Here is a 15,224-nt window from a genome sequence, read left to right on the forward strand (position 1 = left end):
TTTTAGTAGCGTGGAGGAAGCATATTCTCTAACTGCATAATTAGGAATTCACTTCACTGACTGTCTGTGTTTGGATCATCTGCACTAGCAAAAGGAGGGGGGGAAAACCTGTAAAAGATCATATTGCTGACACTTGCTACAAACTAAAATCAGGTTCTGTGAGAGAAATAATTTAATGTATATATAAGTGTGTGTGTGTATATATATATATTTATATTAAAAAAAAAAAGTTCAGTAATAGTGGAGAGTATTTGCAGGGGCATGGTGGCATTAGTTTCATCATTCTCATTTTTACCTGGAAAACATCCCTCTCAAGATAGGTTTGATATTGGCCAACCCAACTGCACAGCTTTGTCTTTCTTCCAGCGCTTAACACCTGACCAGATATACCACGTAACAGTAATGCCCTGTTATGACAAAAAGCTAGAGGCTTCAAGGCCAGACTTTTTCAACCAAGAGTACCAAACTCGTGATGTGGACTGTGTAATCACCACAGGTAAGCAGAGCCAGAGGTAGTCCAGCTAATTTCTGTAAGCCTCAGAGCAAGGCGTTTGCTAGTTTTAATAACCCTTTGTCTCTGATAGAGGATGTAGTGTATGGATAGTGCTGTATAATTACACTTTAATAATGCAAATCATGTGCTGGTAAAGATTGCAGATGCAGTCTTATGTACTTACCTGTGGATTTTGTTTTCCTTTATCCTCAAAATAAGGAACTTTTTATATCTGTGGCTCTGTTTTAGGAGAAGTGCTAAAGTTGTTGGAACAAGAAGGAGTATCTCTATCAGATGTAGATCCTGCTCCTTTGGATACCATGTAAGAACAAAATCTCATTTGCATCTTCAGTCATGTTCTTTTTCTTCCGGTATTTATAGAGTTCTCAACAGAATTTGCCTTTCCACCATTGTTCTACACAAGGCTGCATGTGTTTGCATTTGATTTGTTTTCTTGTGTTACTTGAATCCGTACAATTGTGCGTTAAAATACTTAATCTACAGAATATGATGAATTTCCACTTTTGGAGAATCTGTAACTATTTGTTCTCGATTTTAGTAGTCCGAGTATTAGCAGTTCTCACTGTACATCAGTAGGATTGCTAGAATTAGCTCAGTAAGAGTATAATAGCAAAATAATTGTGCAGAGAAGTACAGACTGCATGACAGTCATTTACTTCAGTTACCGTTACTCACAGTATAGCTGGTGGAATCCCACAAAAATCTACCTGCAGACTTGAAAAGTGAAAGACTCTAGATCAGTGATAAAACAGTTTGCTAAAACAAAGTCTGTTATTGCACTGTACTCAGTTTGTTTCTATCTGTTCCTAGTTATCAGAGCTACTGTAAGGATTCCAGAATTAAAGCATAAATATGAAATATTTAGGTCACTCAGCTAATCTCTAGGAGTCTTTATTTGTAAAAAAATGAGATCTAAAACATGTGCAAACCAGATGAGGCTTTAGTTGCTTCAACTGAAAATTAACATCTGGTTAAGTGACAACTGCACAGAGATCTAAGTGACTATGGAAACATTAAAATCACATTTTACTCATCTAAATTGACATGCAGTGGTGGTTCCGCACTGAATGCTAAACCAAAGCATTCTCTTCTTCAGTTTAAAAGAAATGTCTTTATAGCATTTTGCACATTAATAAACAGAAAGGCTACATGTGCAGCAACCTTTAAGAATTATAGAAGATGATTAAGTATATGATTGAAAAATTTACTGCTCAGGCTCCCTAAGTTTTTAGGAGATATTTTGATACCCCAAATATGCAGCATCTAGCACATGATTAGAATGTAACACTAGTCTGTTTTCAGCTGTACCCCTTGCAGATGTGACACTTTTGTTTTGAAATTTGGTTTATTTCTAAATAGGCTTCACGTCTTTGTAGTACAACCAAGTGCCATCGGCAGCCTTTGCTTAAGAATTGTCTGATCAGCACGACATGTTGACAGAGCTATGAAGGGAAGTGTCCTTACACGCAGCCTGTTTCCTAGATTAGTTTTAATTGTTATAAACGTTGGTCACTCTTGTGCTTCTGAAAAGAAGGAAAATGTGAGATAGAGACGGTCTATTGCCGTCCAATCTCTTTCATGTAAGGGATACTTAATTTAAAAAAGAGATTTAAAATAACGTGCATGCCCAGAGCCTCGGTTTCCTTCTGCTACATTTTAGTGGATCGGTAGGTGTAGATTTCACATAACACATTTACTAGCACAGATCTATTTATGCACACTTTTTCCAGGATTAAGTGTCTTTTTCTGACATCATGTATACACAGATTGCTTTCACATCAAAAAAGAAAAGTATCCTCAGCTATAATAAATGTCTGCATGGTTAAGTCCCAAAAGTACAACTTCAAAAGTTGCCCATGTAAACAAGTACTTCTGTTCCACCTGCTTTATTTTTACACCACTAACAGAAAATTGAGGAGAAAAAGATTCTGAAGTGTTTGGGTTCCCTTAGGAAATGACATTATGGAAGTGTCAGTTATAACGTAGAACTGAATGTCTAATGACTTGATAAAAATCTCTGGCCAACTTCTTAGAAGTACATTCTGAGCACTAGGCCTCATGCTTGTGGTGATAAAATGCCTCTATAACCTTTTGCTAGCTTTAACATACTCAGTAAATTGACTGGTTACAAACAGCACGTATTCCTCAGAACTTGGAGCGTTCACATAAGCAGTCCAATGGCTGTTGTTCTGCTTTATCCTCCCGCACGTGGAAAAGCCCATTAAGAGGTTATTGCATTTGGCAGCAAGAATGAAGTGAAGTGCCAGAAATCCCAGGACTTTTGCTGGTATAACCGTTTGCTCCAGGCCAGCACTGAAGCTTACTGGCAGCCTCATTTTAAGAGAGTAGCAGTACGTGAGGCCAGACACACTGAAACGTTTTGTTAATGAAGCTCAGTTCCTGTAAACAAGATCAAATTAAAAATAGTTTCTGAGGGTGATTGCAGGCTAAAGTGTTGCCTTCTGCAGTTCTTCCAAAGCTAAGATTTTATCTGCAAGAGGCAACATCTTCGATTTGACTTGAAACTGTTTGGCCTGAATTCAAGTGTTTTCCCTTCTGCAGCTGTTGGTAGGAGAATGCAAGTGTCACTGCCTGATGAGTGCTTATAAGCAGATCCCTCATCTTGTTATTCTCTCATAACAAAAGCTATTGTTGTGGCTTCCATCTGGTGAGCTATTCTCAAGAAACATTATCTTGACCTCTGAATAGTTGGTTGTGTTTTGGCCTGTCAGTGCGATGGAATTATTTGTGCAGAACTAGAATTACAGAACTTATGTTAACATAGTTGTTCAACACCAAAAATGTGTTGAACTTGAACCAGGATCCCGCTGAGGACAGCCGTGTGCGGAGCAAACGTCCTGGCATCATTACGTTTGTTCACCTTTGTTACGTAACTTTAAGCACATGAAACCACAGCGACACGGATTTCATCTCTCTGTGCTTGTGATCATAGCGCTCATACCTCTCAGAAGCGTTCTCTCACATCCCAGCAACCACATCTAAAGCAGCTGGTTTCAAAAAATGCGTTGTAACACAGAACTAGAGCTTTCAATAATGAACTCCGCTTTTGTTGGTGTTGCAGAAAAGCTTTAGCACTGATGAGATGCCTCTTGACTGACACAGGACTTCTGCTGGGTTGTGTTCTCCAAGAGAAGCATAGGTTGCACAGACCCATACCACCATTGCTTCATTATTTCCCTCCTGCCATTTCTAAGTGTAACGCAGGATGTTTGTAGAGGTATTAAACAGGAAGCTAACAAAACATGCATGTCAGGTAATTGCCCTTGTAACTCAAACATTCCCAAGCATATTTTTGATACGTGAAGATTCAGTTGGCAGCGCATGGGTCAGGCCTTGTGGCATGTGACACTATTTCCACTGAGCTTGACCCAAAGGACGCGAGGCAGCACAGGGTTAAATCCGCTTGGCTCTGAAGCTATAAATAGTTGGTTCCCAAGAGAAAGGGAAAAGCTAGGAGCTCAAAGGGAGCTGGTCTGTGGCTTGTTCTGTTGCTTTTGAGTCCCCTGGACCTTTGCATTTGTGCTGCCTGTTCTGTTTTATCAAAGATTCCCCTAAAACTGCTTCTTTCCTCCTTTTCCCCAGCTTTAGTAGTGCTGCAGAAGAGGAGCTCACTAGCCACTCCGGAGGTGGTTCTGGGGGCTATTTGGAGCACATATACAAGTATGCAGCCAAGGAACTCTTTGGAATTCAAGTGGATACAATTCAGTACAAACCTTTAAAGTAAGAAGTTTAAAGTCCTATAGAAAGCACCATTTTTATTGCAATTCTGTTCATGCTGTTATCTTGCTGACGGGCTGAAACTTTCTTTGCAATGTTAAACATTTTACTTCAAGGCATGGGAATTGGCTTCTCACTCCCACAGTTGCTGAGCAATAAATCAGCCAGCACTCCATGCAGCCTTTCCCTTGGAGACTTCTAGCCCGTTCACCACCCACACACTCTATTCTGGCCTGATGGATTTTCCCAGTATCAAGTTGCAGGCAATTTTTAGAGTAATGTAGAAGACAGAGCTCACATGGATCTGGGCTTTCTCACCTGCAATCAGACCAATAAAGTAGATTTGTTACAGTCTAGCTATCACAGAACAGAAAATCTTGTGTTAGGGCTTTGGGGCTCCATTTTAACTATGTTGTGGTAAGACAGAAAACAAGTCACTTGAGTTTGGGCATGGAGGCTCATTCAGCTAAGATTCCTTCTAGCTTCCCAGTTATAAGATTGATGTACCACTTGTAATGAATTATACCCCTGATTAGCAATATTTATCTTTAGGATTCTCTGGTCTAGGAAGCAGGAAAGCAGGAGAAACAGTCCCCGTGAGTCTCAATATGAAATACTTGATAAAAATTACTTATTCTTTTATCAGGAACAGGTATTTCCACTAACCTTAGGAGTCTGGAAGGCTTCAATAATGGTTTGCTCCATGGTTTTACGATGCACTCCAATTTAAAAGTTTCCTCAGTGGCCTCACTAATGTCTAAGTTGGCTGAAACCAACTCAGAAGGCCTGTCACAATGAAACTTTTGTTTAGGCTCCATTTGCTTAGCTTTTAAGGATTTATTCAACACAGGTGTTCTTCAGCAAACTCAGTTCAGGTGGCAGGTCCTCAAACAAGACTGGAAAAGGATCTGTAAACTAGTTGCTTCATCTATTTTGTTTGGGTGCCAGAGAACTAGGACAGCTTTCTTGAGTAAGATTTCACAAAGAACTTGGTTTTAGCACAGGGCTCTTTGAAGTTTAAAATAGAAGTTAATTTGGATAAGACATTTTCTCTGCTCTTGTTCCTCAGAAACAAGGACTTCCAGGAGGTGACACTGGAGAAGGATGGAGTAGTCCTGCTCCAGTTTGCTTCGGCATATGGGTTTCGAAACATACAGAACTTAGTGCAAAAGCTGAAACGGGGGAAATCGCCCTATCACTATGTTGAAGTCATGGCCTGCCCATCAGGTAAGACTGCACAGGAATTTCACCGTTACAATCCATAGCTGTAAGAAGCTATATGAAACTGTAACTAAAATACAAGAACAATAGGCAATTTCTCACATCCTGAATATTGTGGCAAAGCCTTCAAACTCTTGAGATGCGATAGTCACAGCATCAGAATTTCAAAGTTGTTTGTGTGTGTATCTTGCTACCTAGAAGCTAGTAATTCTTCAGGATTTAAGTAATTACAGTTGAATTCCATCGCAAAAAATTTGCACAACTAGTGCTTTTAAGGAGATCTTCCTGGTTTTCTAAGCTCTTTGGTACATGAGGTACATTCCTCTAAAATTGCACGAAATTGACCATTATGCTTTTAGAGAATGCTTGCTATGGCTGGTGAAGAAAGTCTCTTTCTGCCTATTTTATTCCCTTTTGTGCAAGCCCTCCTTTTTCTCCCTGCTGGTTCTCTTTGAATCTGCTAGCAGAGAGCCCGGGCAGCTTGAACCCAGCCTGAAGCGACGCCGAGCTGCCACTTTCAGTTCTCTGAGCGACTGCTTTTTCCCCGCGGGTCTGCACAACTCCCAGCCCAGAAGGCTGCTCAGCACCAGGACGCTGCTTAGGGCAACCAACGCTGCATAGCTCAACTCCTAGCGTGCCTCCGCCCCAACAGCAAACCCAGAACATATCCCAGGGGTGTTTATCTTGCCTTCAGTTGAGACTCCAAGGCTGTTCTCACCTGGATTGTGTTCTGGCCCTTTTCCGGAGGCACGAGATGAGAGCCAGAGCTCCCTGCTTCTTCTTACCTCTGTCTCCCTGGCAAGTCCCAGCCTGCCTTGGCAGCCCTCTCTCACAGCTGGCTGAATTAGCGCTGGGGCACACCAGGCCAATGATCTCCTTTCTAGGGCTGCTGGTGTTAGATAACTGGGGAGTAAACCACAATTATAATGCTGTTTTCATTTCTGTAACTGTTTGCAGGTGCAGAGTAAATCAACTGTAGTTGTTTTTTTTTTCTGATAAAGCTGAAGTGCTTTCTAAACTCGGTGACATTTTCTCGCTTTGTTGCACATAGGCTGTTTAAATGGAGGTGGTCAGATCAAACTAGATGGTGAATCCAGCAAGGATCAGCTTCAGCAAATTGAGAGGTTGTATGAGTCTCTTAAGACTGAAATTCCAGAGAAGAACCAGACCGTAAAAGAACTGTATGAGCAGTGGCTGGGTGGCGTGGAGTCAGAAAAGGCTGCGAAAGCTTTGCATACAGAGTACCACGCAGTGGAGAAAACAAGCACTGGATTTAACATCAAATGGTGAAGGCTGACACTGTGAAGCCCAGATACAGATACTCGGTGCCTTTTTAACTCAGTTATATTTAAGATTCTCGAAAGACAGATAAAGTTCTGTGCCATCACTAGGAGTTTGCAATTTCTGACTCTCATTAGGGATGAGAAGGTAATGTGTGTATAGGCGGGCAATATTATTTCCTACAGCTTTATAATTATTGAAGTGATGTAAATAAAAACCAAACGCTGACTTAAAACACATGTCAAAAGAAGCAGTAATGCATGCTAGCCTCTATACAGTCTTTAAGGACTAAATCTGCACTCCCTTTACAACCCTACTCCTAGCAGAACTGATGGATTTGGGGTACTGAAGGATTTGGCTTGCAGTGTACTGTAGCCTCACTGAGATGAGCTTTACGCTACGTGACAGTATTACTCGTCCAGGCCTTGCTGTATTTTCACAGCACTAAGGTTTATGGCTGTCTTTGCCGGGACATCCTCATTTAGTTACAAATGGTCTAATTAGACCTCGGGTTCTGTTTTTCCATTTCACTCTCCGTGACTGGATGCCCTTGAGGTCCAGCTGCGGTATCTTTGCCCTGTCAGAGGGGGTGGGTACCAGCAGCCTGGGATCACGTGAGAAGCATCATCTCTAGGGCTGTTTTACTGCCTGCTGAAATGTGACTGGAATGAATGTTTAAGAAGAAAAAGCTAGAGTGATTTTTTTTTTCCTTTAATTACAACAATTGTCTAAAACTGTGGGCAATTACATCTCTCTCTTTTTCTCCCTAAATATGTAGTAGAGAGAGTCACAGAATTGTCACATCTACCCCATCCTCAACAGCCAGTTACTGATGGATAATATCCTTAAATTCAGAGAAAACAATTTTTTACAGTGTTTCAAGTCAGAATTTATTGCCAACTTTCTTTCCAACGAAAGACAAAGTCCTTGGTGTCTCTGAAAGGTGTTACTTTACAAAAGTTAATAGAAGGCGGCTGTGAGATATAATCATTACAACAAGTAGTTTACCAGAACAATCCAAGAGGTTAGTAAAAACACATCTGGTTTAATGCCTGGTATTACGATGCCTTGTCAGAAGACAGATGGATGTGAAACAGATTTGGTCTTTTGTTACTGGAGATGATGTGTGCCTGTCTTGCTAGCTGTATTTTCACATACAGGTATTTTCAGAACTATTTACAGAAAAAATGCTGAATGAATAACTCTGTTTTGGTCTATTTAATCTGAATATCAGGTTTTTTGGCATTAAAATGCGTATGGGAAGGGGAAGGCAGTGGTGGGAGGATTTGCAGCTGTACCTGAGCTCGAGGGGAAGGGACACTAGCAGATGCGGAATCTCTCCTTGCTGTAGCTGCAAGTGAATATGAACTTAAGAATCACATTACTGAATCACTTAAATATTTCTCCTTTTTCCAGTTACTGCTATGTGAGGAAGAAGGACTGTGCAGAAAGTAGAGTTAAGTGGACGAAAACTCTAAACAAAGCTGCCACGTTGCTTTGTTCCTTCAGAGTAAATACAAACAGATGGAGCTGGTTACGGCATCTAGCCCAGACTGAAACCTTGCCCGGACCCTCTTCAGAGATAACCCTCACCCTGTCACTGCAGGCCTTGAGCTTAGGGCTGTCAGAAAGCAAAGCTGTCAGACCTTGACCTGCCTCTTGTAACGGCTTCTCTGGCAGTACTTGCCTCTGTCCTTCTCAAAGCCTCCTCTACTCTTTATTAAAAGTAAGCCAACAGTGTAAAAGACTTTTTTAATGTTTTTAATTAAAAGCTTTACGTTTTTCAGGTGTTGCTGATCAATTAGTGAATTCACAGTGTTCGTAAGGCAAGAATCTCCCACTGCTTTCCCCTCCCCACCCGAGTCATTTTACAAGCAAGTTGGTAGTTTCAGTGAATGCCCTTTTCCATGCATAGATTTATAACACACAGTGTTAGCTAAACCATAAAATTTTTATCTACAGCAGGAGATACCACTGCTAATGCAAAGTCAGTCCAATATGCTGAAGTGCTGAGATCACAAACTCTGTACATCAGTGCAGAAGAAACACATTCTGTTTCTGTTGAGAACATGCACGTCAGGCCAGAAGCGCGCAGATAAATAAAGCTAAATTAGCTGTAGGTTAAACAATTTTGCCTCTTCTCCAGTTACCAGGTTACCAACATGCACACTGCTAAAGCCATCACAGGACTCTCCCTCAGAGCACACCGAGACCTCAGCTCCTGCAGACACTCCTGGGTGTCTGTCCTTGCCGTGGTATCAAGAACAGCTTGCATTTCTCCCAGGCTTTGAGCTGCGTGCTGCTGCTGTCAACGCGAGCAGACTCGGTGCTAGTTCAGGAACCCTCCCCGAACACACGTGCCTGCGCCTCTGCTCCAGTAGAAATAAACTTCCAGAGGAAGACCCAGGTAACATCTACAAACTGTACCGCTGCACTTAAACTCAGTAACTTTGAGGCAATAGTACTGAGGCAATTTGTGCAGCAGGATTAATTCTTCCCCTCCTGCGTGGGAGAGTAAATTCTAACACTTAATAAAAGGAAAAAAGAAAAACTTAGTCTAGTTTCTAGCAAGGGAAGAAACGGCCACAAACCAGGCTTCAGTAGTAATGGGTGCAGTTCACAGTCCACACATGAAAGATCCTGAAGTCAACTCTATTCCAGTGTTAGGAGCTATGAAATTTATAATCAACACTTCAAAAAGACAACATATGGTAAAGGGACCAACTCCTCTGCTCCTCTGTTTTCATTTGAACTACGCAGAATGGGTGTAAACTCAGCAACACCGAGACAGTCACAGACAGTAAAGAAGAAAGCAGAGACGTGCGACTGTCCCACACGGAGCAACCTGCCCAAGCCCAGACCCTTCGGGATTTTCACAGCTATTTACAGGGCTACCATCAAGCCCAACTACTTTACTGGTTTGTAATGCACCTCCCCACCACCTGCAAATAAAAGCTCTGCACATTTCTCAACTTAAATAAAAATAAAACACAGTACTGATTTTGTACAAGCTGAAGGCTGCAGGCTGAAGAGGTTTGAGAGACCCAGCAGCTCCCTAGCTCTTGTTCTGAAGACAAGGCAACATAAATGTAGGTTTCAGCCAAGTGTTTTCCTTTCCCAATTTTTTATCTTGGGGAAAAAAAAAGCAGCAATGGATGCGTAGCAGCACGTTGTTGTTTGCTGCCTAAAATCGGTCACACCTTGAAAAGTATTTTACAAAGCCAGTGGGTTAGAGCATGCTTTCCTCCAGGCCTGAACTCCACCCGAATCTACTCTGCACGGTTTAAGTGGTTTGGACGGCTCCCGTAAGTCAGCAATTGTGTTACAAATCCCTACGCAGTTTTTCTGTGTTGGCCTGCTATAAAAATAGGGGGAAAAAAAGGGGAAAAAATACCCAAACCCCACTGCAACGTGGGTTTTTGTTAGCCCAGTTCTGGAGTCCAGTAGGTGCTGCTGAACGCCAGCAAGAACACCGGTCCCCTTCCCGGCTTCCTCTCGTGCATCCAAGTCTCCGCACTTCATCCCTGCCCGCGGAGCCGGGCAGCTCCCTGCCTGCCTCGGCTTGAGAAGGGCACAGGGACGGCTGGAGCAGAGCAGGCAGGGCCAGGAGGGCTTCCCCTTCGGAGCCGCGCTGCTGCAAAGCTCTGCTCCAGCCGACCCCCCGGGATGCAGCACCCAGGTCCGGCAGGACTGCAGGCAGGAGCCTTGCAGCCCGATGGGTGCCGGCTGCTCTGCGGGGACAGCACCGCGGTCCCCCGCGCGTCCCCACCTTTTCCATACTCTTCCCCCGGCTCCCGCAGGCAAAGGGCTGCAGGACAGGCGGCAGCTCCCGCACCCACCAACCTGAACGTCGCGAGCGTGGGTGTCCTCTCCTCCAAACCTCCCGACCCTCTGCCAGCCGCAGCCCAGCAGCCTGCGGGTTTAACCTCTGCCCGAGCTCTCCGAAGGCACCCACGCGCTCCCTTCCCCCAGGGACCAGGCGCTCAGCAAAGCTCCAGCGGGCCAGGGGAGCCGGGCACGGCGCTGGAGGGAGCCATGCAGAGCAGCCTCAAAAGGAGCAGGTTAAAGACAGAAACCACTTCCCAACTTCCGAGTCTTACGGGAGTTAAGTCAGAGCCGGACGGACGCAGCGCGGGAGGGAGCCCCCCACCACGACGGGGGTGCTGCCACCACCGCGGCTGCTCACTGCTTCTCGAGGAAGGGGCTGAAAAGTCCCCAGTCAAATGCAAGCATGGCCTGGGGATTGGGCCGCTCCTTGGGCTTCTTGAAGTTATCCTTCTCGGTGCGGAGGGTCCTCAGCACCTCCACCGGGTCCGTCTTGCCTGTGAACTTCTGCAAGGGCTCCTCCCTGCAAGGAGACCGGCTCTGCTGTGACCACGGGGGACGGGATGGGGACCCACCTCCCTGCTGGGACGGACAACGGGGAGTCACATCCTCGTGCCAGGTGGCTGCTGGGGCACACGGGGCTTGTCTGCGGGTACCCCGGGCTGGGCAGTGCAGGACCCCGCGTCCGGGCACCCTCCCCTCCCTCAGGGCTTGGATTTCCCACCGGCTAGTGAAGCCATGGGAGAAGGGATGGCGCTGGAGGGAAAGGGGGAGCAGGGTTTGGGGGCAGGACCAGCCAGCCGGGGCTTGCCCACCCCGCTTCGGTTCGGGGTTGACCCACGGCGGGGGCCCTTCACGCCCCCAAGGCGCTGGCGCTGCTTACGTGACCCGCAGGAAGGGATTGTAGAGGAACTCCTCCTGCAGCGTGGAGGGCACCGTGGGCAAGTCCTCGTCATCCCGCTGCTGCCGAGGAACCAGAGAGATCCGAAAAGCCACTGGCATCCAACACCCCCCTCCGCCCCCACCCCGGCAGGGGCACAGCCACTTACTTTGGCCCACGCAAGTTTCTTCTTCACTATTTCATTCTCCGGTTCCACTTTCAAGGCGAACTTGAGGTTTCGGACGGTGCATTCGTGGCCGCAGAACACCTTCTGCAACACCAGCAGGAAGCACCCGGCGTCACACACGTGCCCAGTGCCGGCTCCGACCCACCCTGGTCCCACTGCAGCCCCAGCCCCGGGGACGGGCGCTACCTCCAAAGCCTCGAGCCCCCTCCTGATTTTGGGGTCCCTCCCCAGGCTGGGGCTGAGATGCGGGGCACTCACCGTCTCCTTCGGCAAAGCCCCCAGGATTTGGGTGAGGTTGGCGTACATCTGCTCCGCCGTCCCCTCGAAGAACTTCCCGCAGCCTCCCACGAACAGGGTGTCACCTGCGGGGAAAGGGGTCTGGGCACAGAGGGGACCCTGGCCCCGCTCCCAGGGACGGGGTGCCAGGTGGGAGCCCCCACGCGCTGGATTCGCCCCATGAGCACCGAGCGTGGGAGGGACAGGCAGCATGCCCCGTGTCCCCGGCACCCACGGGGTGCACATCGGCAGGGTGGGATACCTGAGAAGAGCGCCGGCGCGTCCGGGGAGCCGTCCTCCCACATGAAGTAGCACATGTGGCCCGAGGTGTGGCAGGGGGTGAAGAGGCACCTCACCCGGATGGCCCCGAACTGCGGGGAGAGAGGGTCAGGACCCCGCTGGGGTTGCCCCGGCCCTGACGGGCAGCCAGGACCCCCGGACCTCCCAAAGCCCCACGGCATCGCCTGCCCGGGGCTCAGCGGGTCACAGACACGCCGGGGGATGGTGGTTTGGGTGAGTCCCGGGTTGCACGTGTCTGCTCCGACGGCGTTTAGCAGCGGGGCCCCAGGAGAGGGTTGGGTCCCCCAGCGCAATCCCAAACGGGCTGGGAACAGGACGAGGTTTTTCCTCCAAGTCCAGTGCTCCACCCCAGCCCCGAATCCACCGTGCCGCATCTGCAACCGCCCCAGGGCACAGGGAGCCCGAGCACGGCCCCGGCCAGGCACCAACCCTGTCAGCTCCCGGCACGGTGCTGCACCGCTGGTGACTGCGCCATTGCCCAACTCCGCTCCCCGCCGGCCCAGTGCCGTGCTGGCCGCGGCCGAGCCCCATGGTCCTACGGCCACGCACCGTCAGCTCCTGGTCATGGGTCACCTTGTGCGTCAGGGCCCCGATCCGCTCATCGGCACCGTACACCCGCAGGCCGGGGCAGAGCCTCGCCAGCTCCTCGTTGCCCCTCGCGTGGTCCCTGCACCGGCAGAGGAGAGAATGGGCACCCAGCCCCACACCGGGCACAGCTGCCCCCGGCCTCCCACTCATGCCAGCGGCACTTACCAGTGGTGGTGGGTGGTGAGGATCGCTCTGAGCACCACGTCCTCCTTCCTGATGATTTCCAGCAACTGAAACAGACCCAGAGCAGAAGGAAGTGAGCGCACAGAGAGGTGACACACGCACGATGGCTGCTACAGCCGCCATACCTGTCCCAGAGCAGGATCTGTCCCGTACGGCACCGCTCTGCAGGCGAGAGGCCCAGCAGACCAGGGCAGAGAAAAGCACTCAAAAACACCCGCTGAGCAGCGAGGGCTGAGGGTGGGACGAAGGCTTGGCTCCCCACACCCAACCCCGTCGCGCAGAGCAGAGCAGGGGGACGGGAACACGCTGCTCCCATGGGGACGGCGGCATTTTACGGCCGGTGCTTTCACAGCGTAAGCACAGAGGTGCAGCACCGGCCATGCACGGGGTCGTCACTGCGGCAGGGAGATGGTGGCCGTGCAACCCATCCTGGCTGCGGCGAGGGGCCGTGTGGGGCTGCCAGCCCCGCGGCTCAGCTGCCAGGAGGCTTTTAATGCCAACTTAAAATTCATTGCTACTAACAAACCCTCTGGCTGCTCCTGATTACGTTCCTCAAAGAGGAAGGAAACCTCCGAGTCAGCAACAAACGCTTAAAAACCGCGACAGCGTTTGCACGATGTGCAGCAGCTGGGTGCAGCAGGGTGGCACAAGGGGGTCACAGCGGTGAGGGGCGACCCCGGCCGCTGCCCTCCCTGCCTGCCTCCAGCGTCACAGCCGCAGGCTGGCTCCCGGAAAACTGGACTTCACACGGGAGACGCTCCAAGGCTCTATGTCAGGTTATTCTCACTTGCTTTGGGGTCCAGCTCGGCACGGGGAGGGCTGGGAGGTAACGGTTAAGGCAACTTGGAAATCCCCCCGCAGCCCCGGGGTGGGTGGGAGCAGGGTCTTGCACACACACACCCGCTCCACGGGGGCTGAAGAGGGGTCGACCCCGCCGGTGGGATGCTCCACGCGCACATGGACGCACCGCGCTGCTCGCAAAGACCCCGCACACCAACCCCACGTGGGGCCACCACTATGGGCATGTCCCCGGAGTGGGACCCCGCAGCCCACCCAGGACGTGGCGGGGCTGCGGCCGCTCGGGGTCGAAGCGCCTCTCACCCTTTTGGGGACAGCGGCGTCCACCGCGACGGCGTCCCGGGTGCTCTCCTCGATGACCAGGTACATGTAGTTGTCCTCCAGGACAGAAATCACCTTCACCTTCATGGTCCCTCAGCAGGGCCGGCCAGGGGACACGGGAGGCCCAGCCCCACGCAGCAAAACGGGGGGGGGGGGGGGGGCGGGCCGGCGCCCGGCCCCACACAGCGAAACGGGGGCGGCCACGGCCCCACGCAGCCGCGGGGCGAGGACACGCGGGGGTGTGCGGTTCCCCCTCCCAGCCCCGCCGCGTCGCCCCCAACGCGACCCTCGGCGGAGCCCACGCGTGACGCGGTCGTTACCTGCGGGCGGCACCGCCCGGAGCCCTGGCACGGCCCCTCCCCGCAGCGGGCAGGCGCGTCCCGCCCCCGCCGGTGCAGTGCGGGGCGGATCACGCTGCGTGGGGCGGGGTGACATCCCGCACGGCCGCCGGTGCGGTCCGTGGGGGCTTCCCTCCTTCCTTCCCCCCCGGTGCAATGCGGCTGCCGGTGCAAGGCGGGGGGGACGCGAAACCCCCCGGTGGGAGGCAGAGGGATGAAACACCCACTCCTTATTTCACCGTGGACCCCCACATCCACGTGCCCGCTCGCGGGACCCCACGGCTCATCCTGCCACCCACCGTGTCCCACCAGCACCCAGACTTGTGAGGCTGAAGGTGCAGGGGAGCCTGGCAAGCAGGAAGGCTGGGGCACACGGTGTTCCCCCCAAAACTGCAGCCTGGCCCCCGCCGCAGCCCGGCCGGGCGCTGCCCGCCGAAGCAGCGACCCACGGCAAACCCAGCCGCTTCTCCCACCACCAACGTGCCCAAAGGAGCGGGACGAGGCTCTCCCGCCCCTGGAGGGTTGGGGGTGCCGGCTCCCACCAGGCACCGGGAACACCGGCGACGCAGGACGGTACAGATGAGCCCTGGACAGCGGTGCTGCTGTTTAGCAGGAGGAAGGTCCTGGGGGGGTCTCGTGCACGACGAAGCCCGAGCGCCGGGGACAGCCTCCGAACCCTCCAGCCCAAAAAGCACCAAAGGCGCGGGGCAGGCAGGAGCAGAGCCGTGCCCCGGCTCCCCTCCCAGCCCGGTTCAGGGCTGACCGTGGTCCCCC

General features: G+C 50.4%; 2 protein-coding genes across 5 annotated transcripts in view; one reads left to right on the plus strand and one right to left on the minus strand.

Moving 5' to 3' along the window:
• Positions 1–8,540, plus strand: part of CIAO3 (cytosolic iron-sulfur assembly component 3) — a 14,286-nt gene extending 5,746 nt beyond the window's left edge. Inside the window, exons 7-11 of the mRNA XM_075165516.1 lie at positions 367–496; positions 743–815; positions 4,118–4,255; positions 5,322–5,479; positions 6,525–8,540. Of these exons, the coding sequence (XP_075021617.1) occupies positions 367–496; positions 743–815; positions 4,118–4,255; positions 5,322–5,479; positions 6,525–6,763 (738 nt within the window). The 3' untranslated portion in view covers positions 6,764–8,540. The remainder of the gene's footprint in view (positions 1–366; positions 497–742; positions 816–4,117; positions 4,256–5,321; positions 5,480–6,524) is intronic.
• Positions 7,510–14,426, minus strand: LOC142089265 (hydroxyacylglutathione hydrolase-like protein). Of its 4 annotated transcripts, none has more exons than XM_075165511.1 (8): positions 14,095–14,426; positions 12,976–13,040; positions 12,772–12,889; positions 12,185–12,293; positions 11,905–12,008; positions 11,629–11,730; positions 11,463–11,539; positions 7,510–11,102 (listed from the first exon to the last, which is right to left on the minus strand). In XM_075165511.1, the coding sequence occupies exons 1-8, from the start codon at positions 14,197–14,199 to the stop codon at positions 10,937–10,939; spliced, it is 846 nt and encodes a 281-aa protein (XP_075021612.1). In that variant the 5' UTR covers positions 14,200–14,426; the 3' UTR covers positions 7,510–10,936. The 4 variants fall into 4 exon arrangements, with proteins under 4 accessions (XP_075021612.1, XP_075021611.1, XP_075021614.1 ...); XM_075165510.1 differs by having other exon boundaries at positions 11,463–11,542; XM_075165513.1 differs by lacking the exon at positions 11,463–11,539.
• Between the last annotated feature and the right edge of the window lie 798 nt (positions 14,427–15,224).

This window comes from Calonectris borealis, chromosome 16 (assembly GCF_964195595.1).
Source record: "Calonectris borealis chromosome 16, bCalBor7.hap1.2, whole genome shotgun sequence".
Lineage (NCBI taxonomy): Eukaryota > Metazoa > Chordata > Aves > Procellariiformes > Procellariidae > Calonectris > Calonectris borealis.